This window comes from Salvelinus namaycush, chromosome 24 (assembly GCF_016432855.1).
Source record: "Salvelinus namaycush isolate Seneca chromosome 24, SaNama_1.0, whole genome shotgun sequence".
NCBI classification, from domain to species: domain Eukaryota; kingdom Metazoa; phylum Chordata; class Actinopteri; order Salmoniformes; family Salmonidae; genus Salvelinus; species Salvelinus namaycush.
In genome coordinates this window covers 35,786,653-35,804,223 of record NC_052330.1, presented here as the reverse complement: position 1 = coordinate 35,804,223, position 17,571 = coordinate 35,786,653, and the positions used below count along the sequence as shown (strand labels likewise).

The 17,571-nt window shown below is 42.1% G+C and overlaps 1 protein-coding gene across 1 annotated transcript; it reads left to right on the top strand.

Moving 5' to 3' along the window:
* The first annotated feature begins 566 nt into the window (after positions 1 to 566).
* LOC120019409 (lysosomal cobalamin transporter ABCD4-like) lies at positions 567 to 16,549 on the top strand. Its single transcript, XM_038962698.1, has 7 exons — positions 567 to 1,185; positions 1,694 to 1,812; positions 2,658 to 2,785; positions 4,143 to 4,282; positions 4,612 to 4,640; positions 10,480 to 10,501; positions 16,192 to 16,549. Exons 1-7 carry the CDS (start codon positions 1,145 to 1,147, stop codon positions 16,547 to 16,549), a joined length of 837 nt encoding a protein of 278 aa, XP_038818626.1. The 5' UTR covers positions 567 to 1,144.
* The last annotated feature ends 1,022 nt before the right edge of the window (positions 16,550 to 17,571 follow it).

Sequence of the window (17,571 nt, the reverse complement as noted above, 5' to 3'; positions counted from 1 at the left end):
AGTGAAGGAGGGAAGGAGACTAGAGAGATAAGCTATAAGAGCCATAAGAATATTGTGAATAAATCAATACTTCTGGAATTACAACAGTGGTAGACCTATATGTATAGGACAATACATGTCTCTGTTTGTTTTTTCCTCTTAAAAAATATTATTAAAGTTGTTTTTAAAAAAATTATAAGATGAATCTCTTCAACTATATGATTATAATATACAGTATTATACACATTACCACAGTCACCGAAGAAATAATTGTGTTGATTCAAGTTGTCCACTAGATGGCAGCGTGCATTTTAGAACAGTGGAACCTCATGCATTCTTCTTCTACTGTTTTCCCCAAAATGTAAACAAAGCAAAACTTCCACACTCCGAAGAAGATCTTTTCCCACAAGTCTAACTACTGTAGCTAGTAAACTAACACATCGGGTGACAAACAAGAATGGTTTATTTGTTTTTGACGACCGTAAAGTAAAGTCACATATAGAACAATGTGTCAGATGTTTCACCGGATGTATAAATCTGAAGCATCCGGTTGGCATTTCCACTCGTCACAAATTCGGCAACGTGAGGAAGCCCGGTGGCCGTTAGTGGGAGAAGATTGAGCGATATGGATTTTATCCGATATTCTGCTAATTTTCTCATCGATGAAACACTTGATCTCAATACAGGTTTCTGTTACAAAAACTTGAATATTTTACGAACAGAGTGGACTAAGTTTTTGTAGACATTACCCTTTGCCAAAGTTTTTTAAAAATTGCGTTGTTTACAAGGTGTGAAAGGGCGAATTGCGATATTGCACACGCGCCTTTCACATAGTAGGCGTTCCCTAACGAAAATATGCTAATAACTGCTATAACACACCAATAGGATCTCGCTATCCCGGTACTTGGTTCTGCCCACTATGATTCGTTTTCTACCTTCGGAAACGACAGGCGGTGGTTTATCTTGGGTCAGTTATAAACCAACTTTACAGTGACATTTTTAGCAGCTTGCTTCCTGGTTTGTTTTATTACACCTTTTGTCGTGGTCTTGCTGTGACTATCACATACCAGGGACTAGTTGTGAAATCACTCCACTGATATCTCCAGTGAGTTTATACAAGTCAGAAAATAGCCTGCTGTGACTTTCTTTGGCTAATACTGTGCAGATGCCACCACTGGCAAGGGCGAGTGGCAAAGGGACGAAAAGGTGAGTGTTTTTAATCATTAGCTCAGCTTCATGACAGCTGATTAATTGGTCCTAATGCATCCGCTGGGTGCTGGTGGGTGGTTGTTGGCTTGATGTTTTTCTCATTTGCTTATATGGACTATTTCAGTGCATCGACATTGACAATAGAATATAGATATATTTCACGAGCATGCTCCATAATGTACATAACTAATATATTACGTCTGAACCTGTGGTCATGCCTTGTCATGCTTTTTCATGTTCAGCTAGCTAAAGCAATAGCCTACTATTAGCTGCTTGGAAACCCCAGTTTGACCAGCTCAAGGTGTTTTGAGATGGGTAAGTTAGCTGGTATGGTGCTAGTAGCTTGTTGGACCAGCTAAAACCAGCTCTGACCATCTCCCAGCTCTAGTTGGTTTGACCATCTACTATGACAGGACCCACAAAAAATGTGTGTGTGTATGTGTGTGTATGTGTGTGTATGTGTGTGTGTGTGTGTGTGTGTGTTTGTGTGTGTGTGACCCAGAAGGCCCAAGCTAGACTGGAGTTTTGTCCAGAGGTTCTGCAGCATCCAGAGGGTTCTCTTCCCATCATGGTCCAGTCAGAACGTACTGATGTTGGGGACGTTGGTGGGAGTCACACTCACAGGTATGGTCAGCTTTTAAGTGATCGGGTCACTTTAATGTTCACAAATAAATGGGAAAGATAGGCGCCATCTTAACTTCTAAAATAAGACTGTGTCTATTCATATGGGGGTGGAGGTAAACAGAATACTCCAATAAAGTGATCAGTGACCAAACAAATGGAGGAGAGATCAATAAATGTGGAGTTGGCAAGAGAAGTGACGATAGGGCACATTCTTGTCGTGATCTGCCTACTAGATAAATGAAGACGTATTGGGGTGAACTGAACGACATCTCAGTCAGGTATTTAGGTCAACTTCTCTGTATTGACTGACGCCTGTCAGTGCTCTTGATATCAGATAGAGGAAGGGGGTTATGTTTGTAAGACTATTGATGACTATTGTATTGTTCACTACGTGACTCTTTAAAAAAAAATATATATATATGAATCAATCACACAGGCACAATGCAAGGCTGCAGCTAGGGTTGCAAAATCTTCATAACTTTCAAATAAAATTCCCAAGTAAAAAAAATAAATATATATCCTAGTTAGAATATTCCTGGAATCAGAAGGTATCAAATATTTCTGGAAAACCTGTGATTTTTGTTGTTGTTGTGTAAATTTACGGGCCTAACTAAAGCCTTATCTCATCAAGAGATGAGCTGCATTTGTTTCTTTTGTTTTACAAGCCACACGTCTTAAGGATGCGTCCCAAAGTCCCTTTTTTTTTTTTTTATAGTGCACTACTTTTAACCAGGTCACCTGCGGTCCCCATTGGCTCTCATCAAAAGTAGTGCACTATTAAGGGAATAGGTTGTCATTTGAGACGCCAGACTAACAGTTCGCCGACTCGTCTTCCCTCTCCTCAGAACAGCTGATCATTTACCAAGTGGGAGTCATCCCCAGTCAGTTCTACGAGGTCCTGTCTGACAAGGACTATGGTGCGTTCAAGAACCTCGCAGGGTTGGCCTTCCTGCTTATACTGCTCAACTCCACAGTGAGTAGTTCACTAGTTCTCAAGCACGTTGACCAGTTGCCAACTCCACAGTGAGTAGTTCACTAGTTCTCAAGCACGTTGACCAGTTGCCAACTTCACCAGTGAGTAGTTCACTAGTTCTCAAGCACGTTGACCAGTTGCCAACTCCACAGTGAGTAGTTCACTAGTTTTCAAGCACGTTGACCAGTTGCCAACTTCACCAGTGAGTAGTTCACTAGTTCTCAAGCACGTTGACCAGTTGCCAACTTCACCAGTGTAGTCAACTTGAAACCATTTTTAATTTGATAACTTTTTATACTCACTCTATACCCTTCACGTTTTACCCCCGCTAACAACAAACGTTCCCACACCTTTAGAGAATGTTGCCTAATGTTTTCATAGGAATGTTGCAGTGATGTGCAAGGACTGTTTCCAAGAGACCATTCTCCTTAATGTCTAACAGAACAGATAAAGAGCTGTGAATGAATCAGTGGTTCACCAATCAGGGCCTAAATGGGCTGATCTGGGGGAAAATGTCTCATGGGGACCATCAGGCGACGTCACCGGAACAAGTCAAAAACCTCCAGGGTACCATGACAGAACGTCCTATGTTTTAAACATCCTTGGACACGGGTGTTCTTGCAATGTTTCAATGAAACGTGTCTAGAACATGAATGTATTATACTCTGAGAACATGGCAACTATTGTCTCTGTGTATGTTTGGTGTGACTGCTGGAATCGTCGCCTAACCCTCAGAAAACTGGACACATGAATGTTCTTGTAACATCCCATGAAACATGTCCAGAATATTTAATATAGAATATTATGAGAACATGGTAACCACGTTATAGGTATGTTTTGTTTGACATTGAGGGATTTGTTCTCCTAACTCTAACGCCAAAACATGCTCAATCGGGTTCTCCGGAGATTTTCACTAACATACATAGAATTTTCCCCTAACTAACGGAAAACTGGACACTCAAACATCAGGAGAACGTTACAAAAATGTTCTATTACCTTAGAATTGTTAGCTGGGGTCCATGCTGAAAGGGACTGACTACAATGTCAGCAAATACACTTCACTGACTGCTGTGTGACTGTTTTTATGAGGTCAGGTCATTCCAACCACTCACTCACCGTGTGTTATAGGACCTGCCCTGAAAGTGCACTCGTCATTGAGTAATCTAGGTGTAGTTGTCTTTCAGGAATTGGGTATCAAGGGAGAAATTGTGTTAACTCAGCTTCACTGAACTTCACAAGTTAACAAAATCAGCAATTTTTTTTGAATGTGAAGATTTGACTTATATCTTGAAAATCACCCAATCAATTTGAATACAGGTTAAATATATTTCTTTCTCTCTCTCTCTCTCTCCCCTAGTTGAAGAGTGTGGACCAGTATATCTGCAGTCTGATGTCTGTGAGTTGGAGGAAGTCTTTAACAGAGAGTCTCCACAGAGCTTACTTCCAGGGGAACGTTTACTACACTCTCAACGTGCTCAGAGAGGACATTGATAACCCGTACGCGTGCACACACACACACACACACACACACACACACACACACACACACACACACACACACACACACACACACACACACTGACATAGCCTCAACCTCTCCTCTTTCACTCATTTGACAATTTACAGATTTGAAGTGTGTGTGTGTGTGTGTGTGTGTGTGTGTGTGTGTGTGTGTGTGTGTGTGTGTGTGTGTGTGTGTGTGTGTGTGTGTGTGTGTGTGTGTGTGTGTGTGTGTGTGTGTGTGTGTGTGTGTGTGTGTGTGTGTGTGTGTGTGTGTGTGTGTGCACGTGTGTGTACGTGTGATTTAAATATGTGTGTGTTTCCAGAGACCAGCGGATCAGTCAGGACACAGAGAGTCTCTTTCTCTCTCCTCTCCCTCCCCCATCCTCTCTTTCTCTCTCCCTCATCCTCTGTTTCTCTCTCTCTCATCCTCTCATTCTCTCTCTCTCATCCTCTCATTCTCTCTCCTCTCCTTCCCCCATCCTCTCTTTCTCTCTCTCATCCTCTCATTCTCTTTCTCTCATCCTCTCATTCTCTCTCTCTCATCCTCTCATTCTCTCTCCTCTCCCTCCCCCATCCTCTCATTCTCTCTCTCTCAGCCTCTCATTCTCTCTCATCTCTCTCTTCATCTCTCTCTCTCTATCCTCTCTTTCTCTCTCCCCATCATCTCTTTCTCTCTCTTCATCCTCTCATTCTCTCTCCTCTCCCTCCCCCATCCCCCCTTCTCTCTCTCTCATCCTCTCATTCTCTCTCTCTCATCCTCTCATTCTCCGCTCCTCCTCTCCCCCCTCCTCTCTTTCGCTCTCCCCCATCTTCTCTTTCTCTCTCTTTCATCATCTCATTCTCTCTCCTCATCTTTCTCTCTCTCCTCTCCCTCCCCCATCCTCTCTTTCTCTCCTCTACCTCTTCCCCCACCTCTCCCTCCTCAATCTGGTCTCCCTCTCTACTCTTCCCCCACCTCTCTCTCCTCCCTCTGGTCTCCCTCTCTACCTCTTCCCCCACCTCTCTCTCTCCCTCTGGTCTCCCTCTTGACCTCTTCCCCACCTCTCTCTCCTCCCTCTGGTCTCCCTCCTACCTCTTCCCCCTCCTCTCTCTCCTCCCTCTGGTATACCTCTCTACCTTATCCCCCTCCCTATCTCCTCCTCTTCTTCTCTCTCTGTTTCTCCCTCTCTCTCTCTCTTTCCTCTCACTCCTCCTTTTACTTCTCTTTCCCTCCATTACGGTCTATGGCCTTGGCAATGCTGTGAAAGAAGAATAGAAGAGCTATGTTAGCTGAGCTTTCAAAGCATACTGTTGACCCCTTGTTCAACATTCTGATGAAAGATCAGCAAAAGTAGGACCCATTTTATGATGCTATTTCATATATCTGTCGAACATGTTGTGCTAGTCGTTTGCGCCCAGATTTTGGGTACTCTCTCGCTATACCTAAGCTGGATGTCGTAATGAAGTTATTTTTAGAATTCTAACACGGCGATTGCATTAAGAACTAGTGTATCTATCATTTCCTATACAACATGTATTTTTTAGTTATGTTTATGAATAGATATTTGGTCAGAATAAGTGTGTCAGAAAAAGTGTCAGATGTCAAGTGTCAGTTGTGGGAAAAAGATGCTACGTTAGCACAATGTATAACCACTGATTTCAGCTCTAAATATGCACATTTTCGAACAAAACATAAGTGTATGTATAACCTGATGTTATAGGACTGTCATCTGATGAAGCATATCAAGGTTAGTCAAAAATTATATATCTTGCTGGTTTATTCGCTATCGCTAACGTGCCTATTGCTATCGCTAACGTGCCTTGATGAATGAATGCGGTAGTGTGGTAGGCTATTGTAGTAAGCTAATATAATGCTATATTGTGTTTTCGCTGTAAAACACTTAAAAAAATCGGAAATATTGGCTGGATTCACAAGATGTTTGTCTTTAATTTGCTGTACACCATCGATTTTTCAGAAATGTTTTATGATGAGTATTTAGGTATTTGAAGTTGGTGTCTGTAATTATTCTGGCTGCTTTCGGTGCAATTTCTGATTGTAGCTGCAATGTAAACTATGATTTATACCTGAAATATGCACATTTTTCGAACAAAACAGATTTATTGAATAACATGTTATAAGACTGTCATCTGATGAAGTTGTTTGTTGGTTAGTTTGGTTGGTTCTTGGTTAGTTAGGTTGGCTTTGTGCATGCTACCTGTGCTGTGAAAAATGTCTGTCCTTTTTTGTATTTGGTGGTGAGCTAACATAAATATATGTGGTGTTTTCGCTGTAAAACATTTAAAAAATCGGACATGTTGACTGGATTCACAAGATGTGTATCTTTCATTTGCTGTATTGGACTTGTTAATGTGTGAAAGTTAAATATTTCTAAAAAATATCTTTTGAATTTCGCGCTCTGCCTTTTCAGTGGAATGTGGGAGGAGTTCCGCTGGCGGAACGCCAGAGCCAGACAGGTTTTAACCTGAGGGAGAAATGTACGTTTCTGGATTGTATTTTCTTCACCAACGCCCTGGAAAGTATTGTGGTTTAATATTCTGTAATCACTTACTAAGGTAACATTGGAGGCTGAATTGAATAAAGCTAAAACAGAGATGGTTTCATGTCCACTTGAGGGAAAAAAATGTAATGGTTTGTATTGTATTGTCTTGAACAATGTCCTTAGATGTCCTTGGTGCAATGTATGGAAGCAAATTTCATGAACGTTTGCCATGTTGCCACTCTATACAGTTATGCATTGTTCTATATACTATTTGTCTGTATTGAACAGAGATGACCTCACCAATTCAGCTAGTAAAATAAAGGAACATTTTAATATACCTTTTCTAGATGATGTGCTATTTTCTTCCTTGAAAGCAATGAAATGTATTTTCCTCGTGCTTGCCTTACAACGAGATACGGATTCTGTAACTCTCTGGTCAAGGTCATTGTTGACTTGCTGCTTTTCCATCTCTGTTATACATTTATCAACTAGCTAATGAGCCATGCATTTATCTGCCAAGATCAAAGGGAAAAGATTCTCCTCCCTTTCTCGTTCTTCTCCCTTTCTCTGTCTCTCACTGTCCTCGGTTTCTCTACCTCCTTCTTCTCTCCATCTGCCTCTCCCCCCCTCTCTCTCGCCCCTCTTTTAATTTGTCTCTCTCCCTCTCTCTTCTCTCTCTCTTTTCTCTCTCACCCTCCCTTCCTCTGTCTCTGTGTCTCTCTCTCCTCTCGCCCCCCCCACCCTTCTGCTCCACCCCTCTCTTCAGAGTTCACTGGGCAGAACATCACTCCTCCCTCCCTCCCTCCCTCCCTCCCTCCCTCCCTCCATCCATCTCTCCTGCGTCTCTGACATTGATTCCAACGATTTAAGTCCTCCAGCTGATGACACAAATGACCTGTAATTTAAAACACCCTTCCATCATGATAATAATTTGCTCCAGTGTAAGTTTCCATAGTTATCTCTCTCTCCCCCCGCTCCTCTCTTTCTCTCTCTCTCTCTCCCCCATCCTCTCACTCTCTTCTCCCTCCCCCGCCCCTCTCTTTCTCTCTCTCTCTTTCTCTCTCCCCATCCTCTCTTTCTCTCTCCCCCGCTCCTCTCTTTCTCTCTCCCCATCCTCTCTCTGTCTTCTCCCTCCCCCGCTCCTCTCTTTCTCTCTCCCCCATCCTCTCTTTCTCTCTCTCTCTCTCTCATCCTCTCTCTCTTCTCCCTCCCCCGCTCCTCTCTTTCTCTCTCTTTCATCCTCTCATTCTCTCTCTCTCATCCTCTCATTCTCTCTCTCTCTCATCCTCTCATTCTCTCTCTTCTCTCCCCATCCTCTCTTTCTCTCTCCTCTCCCTCCCCCATCCTCTCTTTCTCTCTCCCTCATCCTCTGTTTCTCTCTCTCTCATCCTCTCATTCTCTCTCTCTCATCCTCTCATTCTCTCTCCTCTCCTTCCCCCATCCTCTCTTTCTCTCTCTCATCCTCTCATTCTCTTTCTCTCATCCTCTCATTCTCTCTCTCTCATCCTCTCATTCTCTCTCCTCTCCCTCCCCCATCCTCTCATTCTCTCTCTCTCAGCCTCTCATTCTCTCTCATCTTCTCTCTCTCATCCTCTCTCTCTCATCCTCTCTTTCTCTCTCCCCATCATCTCTTTCTCTCTCTTTCATCCTCTCATTCTCTCTCCTCTCCCTCCCCCATCCCCCCATTCTCTCTCTCTCATCCTCTCATTCTCTCTCTCTCATCCTCTCATTCTCGCTCCTCTCTCTCCCCGCTCCTCTCTTTCGCTCTCCCCCATCTTCTCTTTCTCTCTCTTTCATCATCTCATTCTCTCTCCTCATCTTTCTCTCTCTCCTCTCCCTCCCCCATCCTCTCTTTCTCCTCTCTACCTCTTCCCCCACCTCTCCCTCCTCAATCTGGTCTCCCTCTCTACCTCTTCCCCCACCTCTCTCTCCTCCCTCTGGTCTCCCTCTCTACCTCTTCCCCCACCTCTCTCTCCTCCCTCTGGTCTCCCTCTTGACCTCTTCCCCCACCTCTCTCTCCTCCCTCTGGTCTCCCTCTCTACCTCTTCCCCCTCCTCTCTCTCCTCCCTCTGGTATACCTCTCTACCTTATCCCCCTCCTCTATCTCCTCCCTCTTCTTCTCTCTCTGTTTCTCCCTCTCTCTCTCTCTTTCCTCTCACTCCTCCTTTTACTTCTCTTTCCCTCCATTACGGTCTATGGCCTTGGCAATGCTGTGAAAGAAGAATAGAAGAGCTATGTTAGCTGAGCTTTCAAAGCATACTGTGTGTGTGTGTGTGTGTGTGTGTGTGTGTGTGTGTGTGTGTGTGTGTGTGTGTGTGTGTGTGTGTGTGTGTGTGTGTGTGTGTGTGTGTGTGTGTGTGTGTGTGTGTGTGTGTGCAGCATACCCTGTTCTCAACCTGAACCGACTCCCCAAGCGTTTGGATGCCAGATCCATCACAGAGAGAATGGAATGGAAGGGAGAATCCATACCAGCGGAGCCATTTAAGATGAGGGAGGATCATTTTCTTTCTATTACAGCATATTGGATGACTGTCATTCCTATTCCATTCACCCAGTTCAAGGTAAAATTGATAGGTTTAGGCTACTACATGATACTCAAATGTTCCCTATACCCATCTTGAGATTGCTTCAACCTAGCCTGTAACTGGAAGTTTACAGCGTAGGGGCACAGTGCACACAGGCCGAGAGACAATTTTGAGGTGACAGACAGTGACACATGGACAGACAGTGACACATTCAATGCCGCCTTGCACACCCTTGCCTGCATCTAGCGGATCTAGGGTGTAATCGTTAGTCCAACAGTTGCAAAACGACAGTTTCTATTGGACAAATTCAGGTATGTTTATCCCCGTTTTCTTTCGTTTGCTTCCGTTTAAGAAACGTTTTTCAACAGAATCGGCAGAATGAATGCACCCCTGATCAAGCGTAAACACAGTTTACTTTCATAGCAGCCACGCTGTATTCATTCTCGCATCTATGCGCTCTCCTCCTCTCACCTTTTCCCTTCACTTGTGGACTTCAATGCACAACACATCAGCAGTATGTGACCAGGCGGAAAAAACATTTCCAACCCAAACCGCTACAAACAGCCTACATCATTATCACCAGATTAGCTAAAGTAACGTCATAGTCAACATAGCTAATAGAACTAAGTAAACCCGCTACAATCATGCAGTACCATTACAGTGTACAGTCAGAAAGCAGTTTAACACGGGCGGTAATACATTAGTAAAACCAAAAGCTTGACTTGGACTTGGAAGAGTTCCAGTGTTGTGTTGGATAGTCCTAGCCAGCTAGCTAACATAGCATCTCTCTCTTTGAGCAGAGTGTTTCAGTAGGCTAAACTAGCTATCTGCATATGCTAGTTAATTAAGTGAAACTGAAAGTGAAATGAAATTACAAAATCTCTCTATTTCTCTCTTGCTTCTTCATTTTGGAAGAAATGAATTTGTTCCAAACTTTTCAACTATTGTCTTTCTCTATCTTTGAGTCAACTACTTACCATATTTTATGCACTGCAGTGCTAGCTAGCTGTAGCTTCTGCTTTCAGTACTAGATTCATTCTCTGATCCTTTGATTGGGTGGACAACATGTCAGTTCATGCTGCAAGAGCTCTGATAGGTTGGAAGACGTCCTCCGGATGTTGTCATAATTACTGTGTAAGTCCATGGAAGTGGGTGAACCATGAACCTCCTAGGTGTTGTATTGAAGTCAATGTACCCAGAGGAGGACGGTAGGTAGCTGTCCTCCGGTTACACCATGGTGCTACCCTACAGAGTGCAGGTGAAGCTACTGTAGACCTTTGCAAAACAGTGTGTTTTAATCAATTATTTGGTTCCGTGATTATATTTATTAGTTTTATCTAAAAAAGAAAACTTTTAAAATGTTTTAACTTAACATTTGTATTTTTATGAAATTCACTGAGGAGGATGGTACTCCCCTTCCTCTTAGGAGGAGCCTCCACTGATCCATACTGTACTACATAGGAGATGGTATATACCATGGATAAGGCCTGGTTGAGCTCCAGCTAATGTAATGTAGATCCTTGCCATGTCAATTATATTGCCTTCCTTCATAAGGGTTCCTATCTACTGCCGAGTGATGTAGTCTAAATTAAATGGATACAGTTGGAAAAGCGTGTTTAAAACGTGCAGCTCCTTTGAAGGAAGCTAGTCAACATATGATGTCATTCATGAATGACTTAAGCCAGGGGTGTCAAACATACGGCCCGCGGGCCGGAACCGGCCCCCAAGGAGGTTCGATCAGGCCCGCAGGATAATTTGAAAGTGGAAAAAATGCATAAAAGACATGGAATTAATATTTTTAATTCGCTGCAATTCATGGATTATCCGCTAAGGGGCGCACTCTTTCCATCAGAGTAGAAGACAAGCCGCATCACTGAGACAGACTGAAAACAGCAGACGGTATCAATGCGCCATCTGCTGCTTGTTACGACGTTGTTAGGACCACGTCCTATTTATTTACAGAGATGCACGGAAAACCTTCGTGCTTGGTGTGTTTGCAACAAGTTTCGGTATTGAAGGAATATAATATTCGACGCCACTACGAGACTCATCACAGCGAAAAATATGACGGCTTGCAAGGACAACTGAGAAGAGATAAGATTAACGAATTGCTGGCGGGTCTGAGGAAACAGCAGTCAACTTTCATCCAGAGCCGAGAAGTCAGTGAAGCAGCGGTAAAAGCCAGCTACCTAATTGCTAGCGAAATAGCATTAGCATCGAAGCCGTATTCCGACGGTGACTTTGTTAAACGATGCATGATGAAGGCGGCTGAACTTGTATGTCCCGAGAAGCGACAAGCTTTTGCCAGTAAATTGTAAATTGCACATTTGTCTAAGGAAATATGAGGTGTTTCATGAAATGTTTTGTAAAAGGATAGTTCATTAAATTTCAATATTTTCCTAATGTTCTTGTGCTTCTTTACACCAAAACAAAGGAAAGACATGATATTTTGGTTATTTATAGCAGAGTATGGTATAATTTTAATGGTCCGGCCCACTTGACATCTCCCTAGGCCGTATGTGGCCCACGATGCGAAATGAGTTTGACACCCCTGACTTAAGCCCTTCCTCAACCCCATACAGGTAGCCTAGTGGTTAGGAGTGTTGGATGTAACTGAAAAGTTGCTGGTTCGAATCTCCAAGCCAACTAGGTGAAACATCTGGCGCATGGCTCTAAACCCTAATTGCTATGATATGAGCGTATGTTGCAAAATGTTAATCCACAACAAGCTGCGAGCCTTCTGAATGGTAATATGTAGTTAGGGTATGCAGTGTTTACCCTGTGATAATCTAATAAAATAAACTGCTATGAAAGCCAAATTATATATATTTTTTAAACATACTTTTCTGTAATCAAATGTTTTTTTTTTCGAGTGGTTTTTATGCGAAAAAATATAAAGAACAGCTAAACCTGTATGAAAAATAATAACTATCAAAACCTCAAGAAAGGTGGGTATTTATGCCTTTCTTTCGATCCATTCAAAGACATTCAAATCCTTGACACACGCTGCATTAGCTGACTCCAGTCATTGTTAATGGGCAAGGTCAGTTTAGCCGTAGCTGCTTTGCCTAGCTTGAAGTAGCTTCATTCGAGACAATTTCATGTTTAGTGCAATGGTATTGCCTAAACATGTTGTCCTGGGGTAAGTTGTGTACAGGCTAATAACCACTATACCACCATCTCCCTCACTGCTATCTCACTGACAGGCGAACAAGTGAGTATTAGACTGTCCAGTACTGTGTGAAACTAAATTACCAATTCAAACTTTTTACCTGGACTTTGGACATTTACTTTTGCTTTCTGGACGGAAGGAACGGGAATTACTTTTTGTATCCAATTCAAACTTTTTACCTGGACTTTGGACATTTACTTTTGCTTTCTGGACGGAAGGAACGGGAATTACTTTTTGTATCAGTGTCGAGAGTGAACATCATATTTGCATTCACAAAGTGGAGAGAGCAAAAACCGACCTGCTGAAAAGGTAAGACATAGCTAATATATTGTGCTAGATAGAAAGTGATATGCAATTTAGTCAAATAGAATAAGTATAATAAAATTGTTAAATTACGAGCCTTGTTGGTTAAGCCACAGAAAAAGTCAGCAACCTTCCCACTAGCCATGATTGGCTGAGATAATGAGTGGGCTGGACATGCTGAGAAAGGAAAGACGATTGGTCTGCCATATAAAAGGTATTGGTAGTGGTAGTGATAGAGGCTTCTGTCTATTTGAGCTCATCAGTCTGTGTTGGTAATCCTGTCAAACATAGCTTAAATATGCTTAAATACAGCTTAAATATGCTTAAATACAGCTTAAATATGCTTAAATATGTTGTGTAGTTGAGCTGCATAAGTGTTGATCTCCACTTTCTGGAGGATCATGTTTTGAAATCAGTGGAATTAGAGTATGATAGCTAAAGAGATGGAGAAAACACCTGTCTCTGGATTACATCTTCAAACTAAGGGCAAGGGCAGTGGTATGGCATTCCTGACAGGGAAACGCATCCATCATGCATGATGATGTATACAGTGGGGGTGCATTGCTGCAGGATGGACTGGTGCTTTTCACAAAATAGATGGCATCATGAGGGAGGAAAATGATGTGGATATATTGAAGCAACATCTCAAGACATCAGTCAGGAAGTTAAAGCTTGGTCACAAATGTGTCTTCCAAATGGACAATGACCCCAAGCATACTTCCAAAGTTGTGGCAAAATGGCTCTCTGGGGTAGGGGGCAATATTTTGACATCCGGATGAAAAGCGTACCCATAGTAAACTGCCTGTTACTCAAGCCCAGAAGCCTAGAAGCTAGGATATGCATATATTTGGAATAGAAAACACTCTAAAGTTTCTAAAACTGTTAAAATAATGTATGTGAGTATAATAACAGAACTGATTTGGCAGGCGAAACCCCGAGGACAAACCATCCAGGGAAAATTGAGGTCATAGGATTTTCCAATGTGTTTCTATGGGATACCCTTATTATTAGGAGCTTGGTTGCAGTTCCTATGGCTTCCACTAGATGTCAACAGTCTTTAAAAAATGTTCAATGTTTTTCTTTTGAGAAATTACAGGTGTAATTTAAAATCACTCCAGGTGGAATCTACTGTTTTGGTGCGCGTGAACAGGAGCGACCTCCATGTTGTTTTATCCGGTATTAGAAACAGTTTATTCCGTCTTAAATTTGATCTATTATTTACTATTTAGGGTACCTGATGTTGGATTAGAAACATGGTTTGAAATGTTTAGACCAAGTTTACAGGTAACTTATTAGATACTTTGTAGGAATGTTGGGCGAGTTGAAACCGGTGTATTTCTGAATCAAATGCGCCAAATAAATGGACATTTTTGGGACATAAAGAAGGACATTATCGAACAAAAGGACCATTTGTGATGTTTCTGGGACGTTTTGGAGTGCCAACAAAAGAAGATCTTCAAAGGTAAGGCATTAATTATATCGCTATTTCTGACTTTTGTGGCGCACCTGCCTGGTTGAAATATGTTTTGCATGCTTTGTATGCGGGGCGCTGTCCTCAGATAATCGCATTTTTGAATTTCGCGCTCTGCAATTTCACCGGATGTTGGCCAGGTGGGACGCTACCTGCCCGTAAGTAGTTAACTACTTACAACAAAGTCAAGGTATTGGAGTGGCCATCACAAAGCCCTGACCTCAATCCTATAGAAAATGTGTGGGCAGAACTGAAAAAGCGTGTGCGGGCAAGGAGGCCTACAAACCTGACTCAGTTACACCAGCTCTGTCAGGAGGAATGGGACAGAATTCACCAAACTTATTGTGGGAAGCTTGTGGAAGGCTAGCCGAAACATTTTGGCCTAAGTTAAACAATTTAAAGGCAATGCTACCAAATACTAATTGAGTGTATGTAAACTTCTGACCCACTGGGCATGTGATGAAAGAAATACAAGCTGAAATAAATCATTCTCTCTTCAATTATTCTGACATTCTTAAAATAAAGTGGTGATCCTAACTGACCTAAAACAGGGATTTTTTACTAGGATTAAATGTCAGGAATTGTGAAAAACTGAGTTTAAATGGCTAAGCTGTATGCAAACTTCCGACTTCAACTGTATGTATACGAGTGTTATAGCTACTATGGATTACTTGTTTTGATTGCTGTTTTCAAGCCACATTAGCAGCTAGCTAGTGTAGCTAGCTTGTTAGCTAGCTGACTGCACCATGCATTGATTTGTTTCATTTGAATATAAAATGTTGTTTCACTATTTAGTTGTAACTAGCTATAACCTATATATATTCTTGACATTGCGTTATCTTTCTTCGGTCTGTGATCTGAAAGCCACACAGGTAGCCTAGTGGTTAGAGCGTTGGGGCCAGTAATTGAAAGGTTGCTGGATTGAATCCCCGAGCTGATGACGTAAACATCTGTCGTTCTGCCCCTGAGCAAGTCAGTTAACCCACTGTTCCCCGGGTGCCGAAGAAGATTGATTAAGGCAGCCCCCCCCACCCCGCACCTCTCTGATTCAGAGGGGTTGGGTTAAATGCAGATGACACATTTCAGTTGAAGGCATTCAGTTGTACAACTGACTAGGTGTCCCCTACATCTGATTAGCGAGATACTTCCCTTCACACTACGGACACGGAATAACCAAGATCATTGGAAGAAATGTAAATACATTGTGAAAGGCTGTGGAGTTTGCCTAACAAATTATTCAGATGAAATGTGTCTATGTATTGGCATTTTAGTGCCACGTATCAGTTGTAACTCAGCTAAGCCATTGGTCTATGGCTTAGCTGAGTTAAGCAGTGTGTCATTTTGTCGGATGAAATTGAAATATGCCACCATCTGAAGCTATCACTTGTGTATCTTGGCTACATTGGTATTTAAATTTGGTGATTTCGCTTAATAGCCACCTCACTCTGATTGTTGGAGTTGTCTTGTATGGTGAACTTGGGATTCATCAAGGTTTATTTGTGAGTAAATCTGTCTTTGATAATAGCCAGTGCTTACGCAGGCTCCGACCTCACCACAAGTCACTGGTAATGCATGATCATGTTGCCCCTAGACTAGTGGAAGGTATTAAAGGCATCTCCCGATGTCGAATACGGAAGTATATCTGGTGTGATCCCGCTGAAAAAAAATAGACACCCAAGGTGTCTATGGAAAATAAAATGGAGAGTAGTGGTCCCCTTGAATGTCAGGTAGTTATCCACCTCATGACTGTCTCCAGTGATAACCAACCTGACAATGAAACTGGATGCACACCAAATGGGACCCTAATTCCCTTTGTAGTGAAATGTAGTGCACTATATAGGGAATAGGGTGCAATTTGGGATGAAAACACTGATTCTATGAGTTCACGGCCACATGGTGAACCCACTGATCTACATTATAGAGTGATGTCAGAATAGGTTCTTCTCTTCAAGGGAGGAGAATATTGAGGAAAGAAAGAAGAGGAAGTGGGAGGAGACGGAGAAGAAAAGAGGAAGTGGGAGGAGACGGAGAAGAAAAGAGGAAGTGGGAGGAGACGGAGAAGAAAAGAGGAAGTGGGAGGAGACGGAGAAGAAAAGAGGAAGTGGGAGGAGACGGAGAAGAAAAGAGGAAGTGGGAGGAGACGGAGAAGAAAAGAGGAAGTGGGAGGAGACGGAGAAGAAAAGAGGAAGTGGGAGGAGACGGAGAAGGAAAGAGGAAGTGGGAGGAGACGGAGGAGAAAAGAGGAAGTGGGAGGAGACGGAGAAGAAAAGAGGTACTCAGCAGCAGAATTTGGCTGGCCATGTTCAGTGAATGGGATCTGGTTTCTTTGAAGAGAAAGTGATTTGAAGCTCTTTGAGACACTTCAGTGAATTTAGTGTGTTTCTTTTTGCTGCCTTGGAAATTACATCTTTACAGAGATGTTAAAAGCAGTACTCTGTGTGGCACTTCGGCTAATGGAGATGTATCTAAGTATTAGAACTTGTTAAAACGTGTGATTATACATTATTTGACTTTCAGCTTTAAAGTGCTAATACAAAAAATAAGTAAGACACTCGACTAAAAGTGTGCTGGGGTTAGTTTGTATGAAATACGCTGATAAAAAAACACTGCAGAGGTGTAAAAGGAAAAATGGCAAAGATTACAGAGCATAAATAAATAAACAGAGAGACAGAGAGAGAGAGAGAGAGAGAGAGAGAGAGAACATCTTAATCTTGCAATATTGCAATTCAAGTCAAATTCAAGTCAGAACATTTCCATTTAAATGTTAATGAAAGATAAAATATAGAAAGTGTACCAGGTTAAAAATGCTTTAATTTGACAATTTCATTTTTAAATTTAAATACAACACAATGTTTCATCAATTAAACTGTCCCAGACAGGTAAATTAAACCTGGGGACAAATGTGCTGACTTTATGCTGACAAAATGTGCTCTTTCTGTTCTATGGTCTGACCTGTAATTACCCTTACCCAGAACGACATAAACAACACTACAACAAAGAAGGGTGAATTAAATAAACCCCCCCCCAAAATTGTAACATTACACAACCTGAAAAGGCAAACAGCTCAATCACAGATAGCGAGGTTGTCACACAAGTCACTGTGTGACGGTGTTCCAAATGGCACCCTATTCCCTTTATAGTGCACTACTTTAGACACTACATTGCACCCTATTCTCTTTACGGTGCACTTTGTTTGACCAGAGCCCTATGGCACCCTATTCTCTATATAGTGCACTACTTTTGACCCTAAATGGCACCCTATTCTCAAATTTTTTTTTTTTTTTTTTTTTTTTAAATTTCACCTTTATTTAACCAGGTAGGCTAGTTGAGAA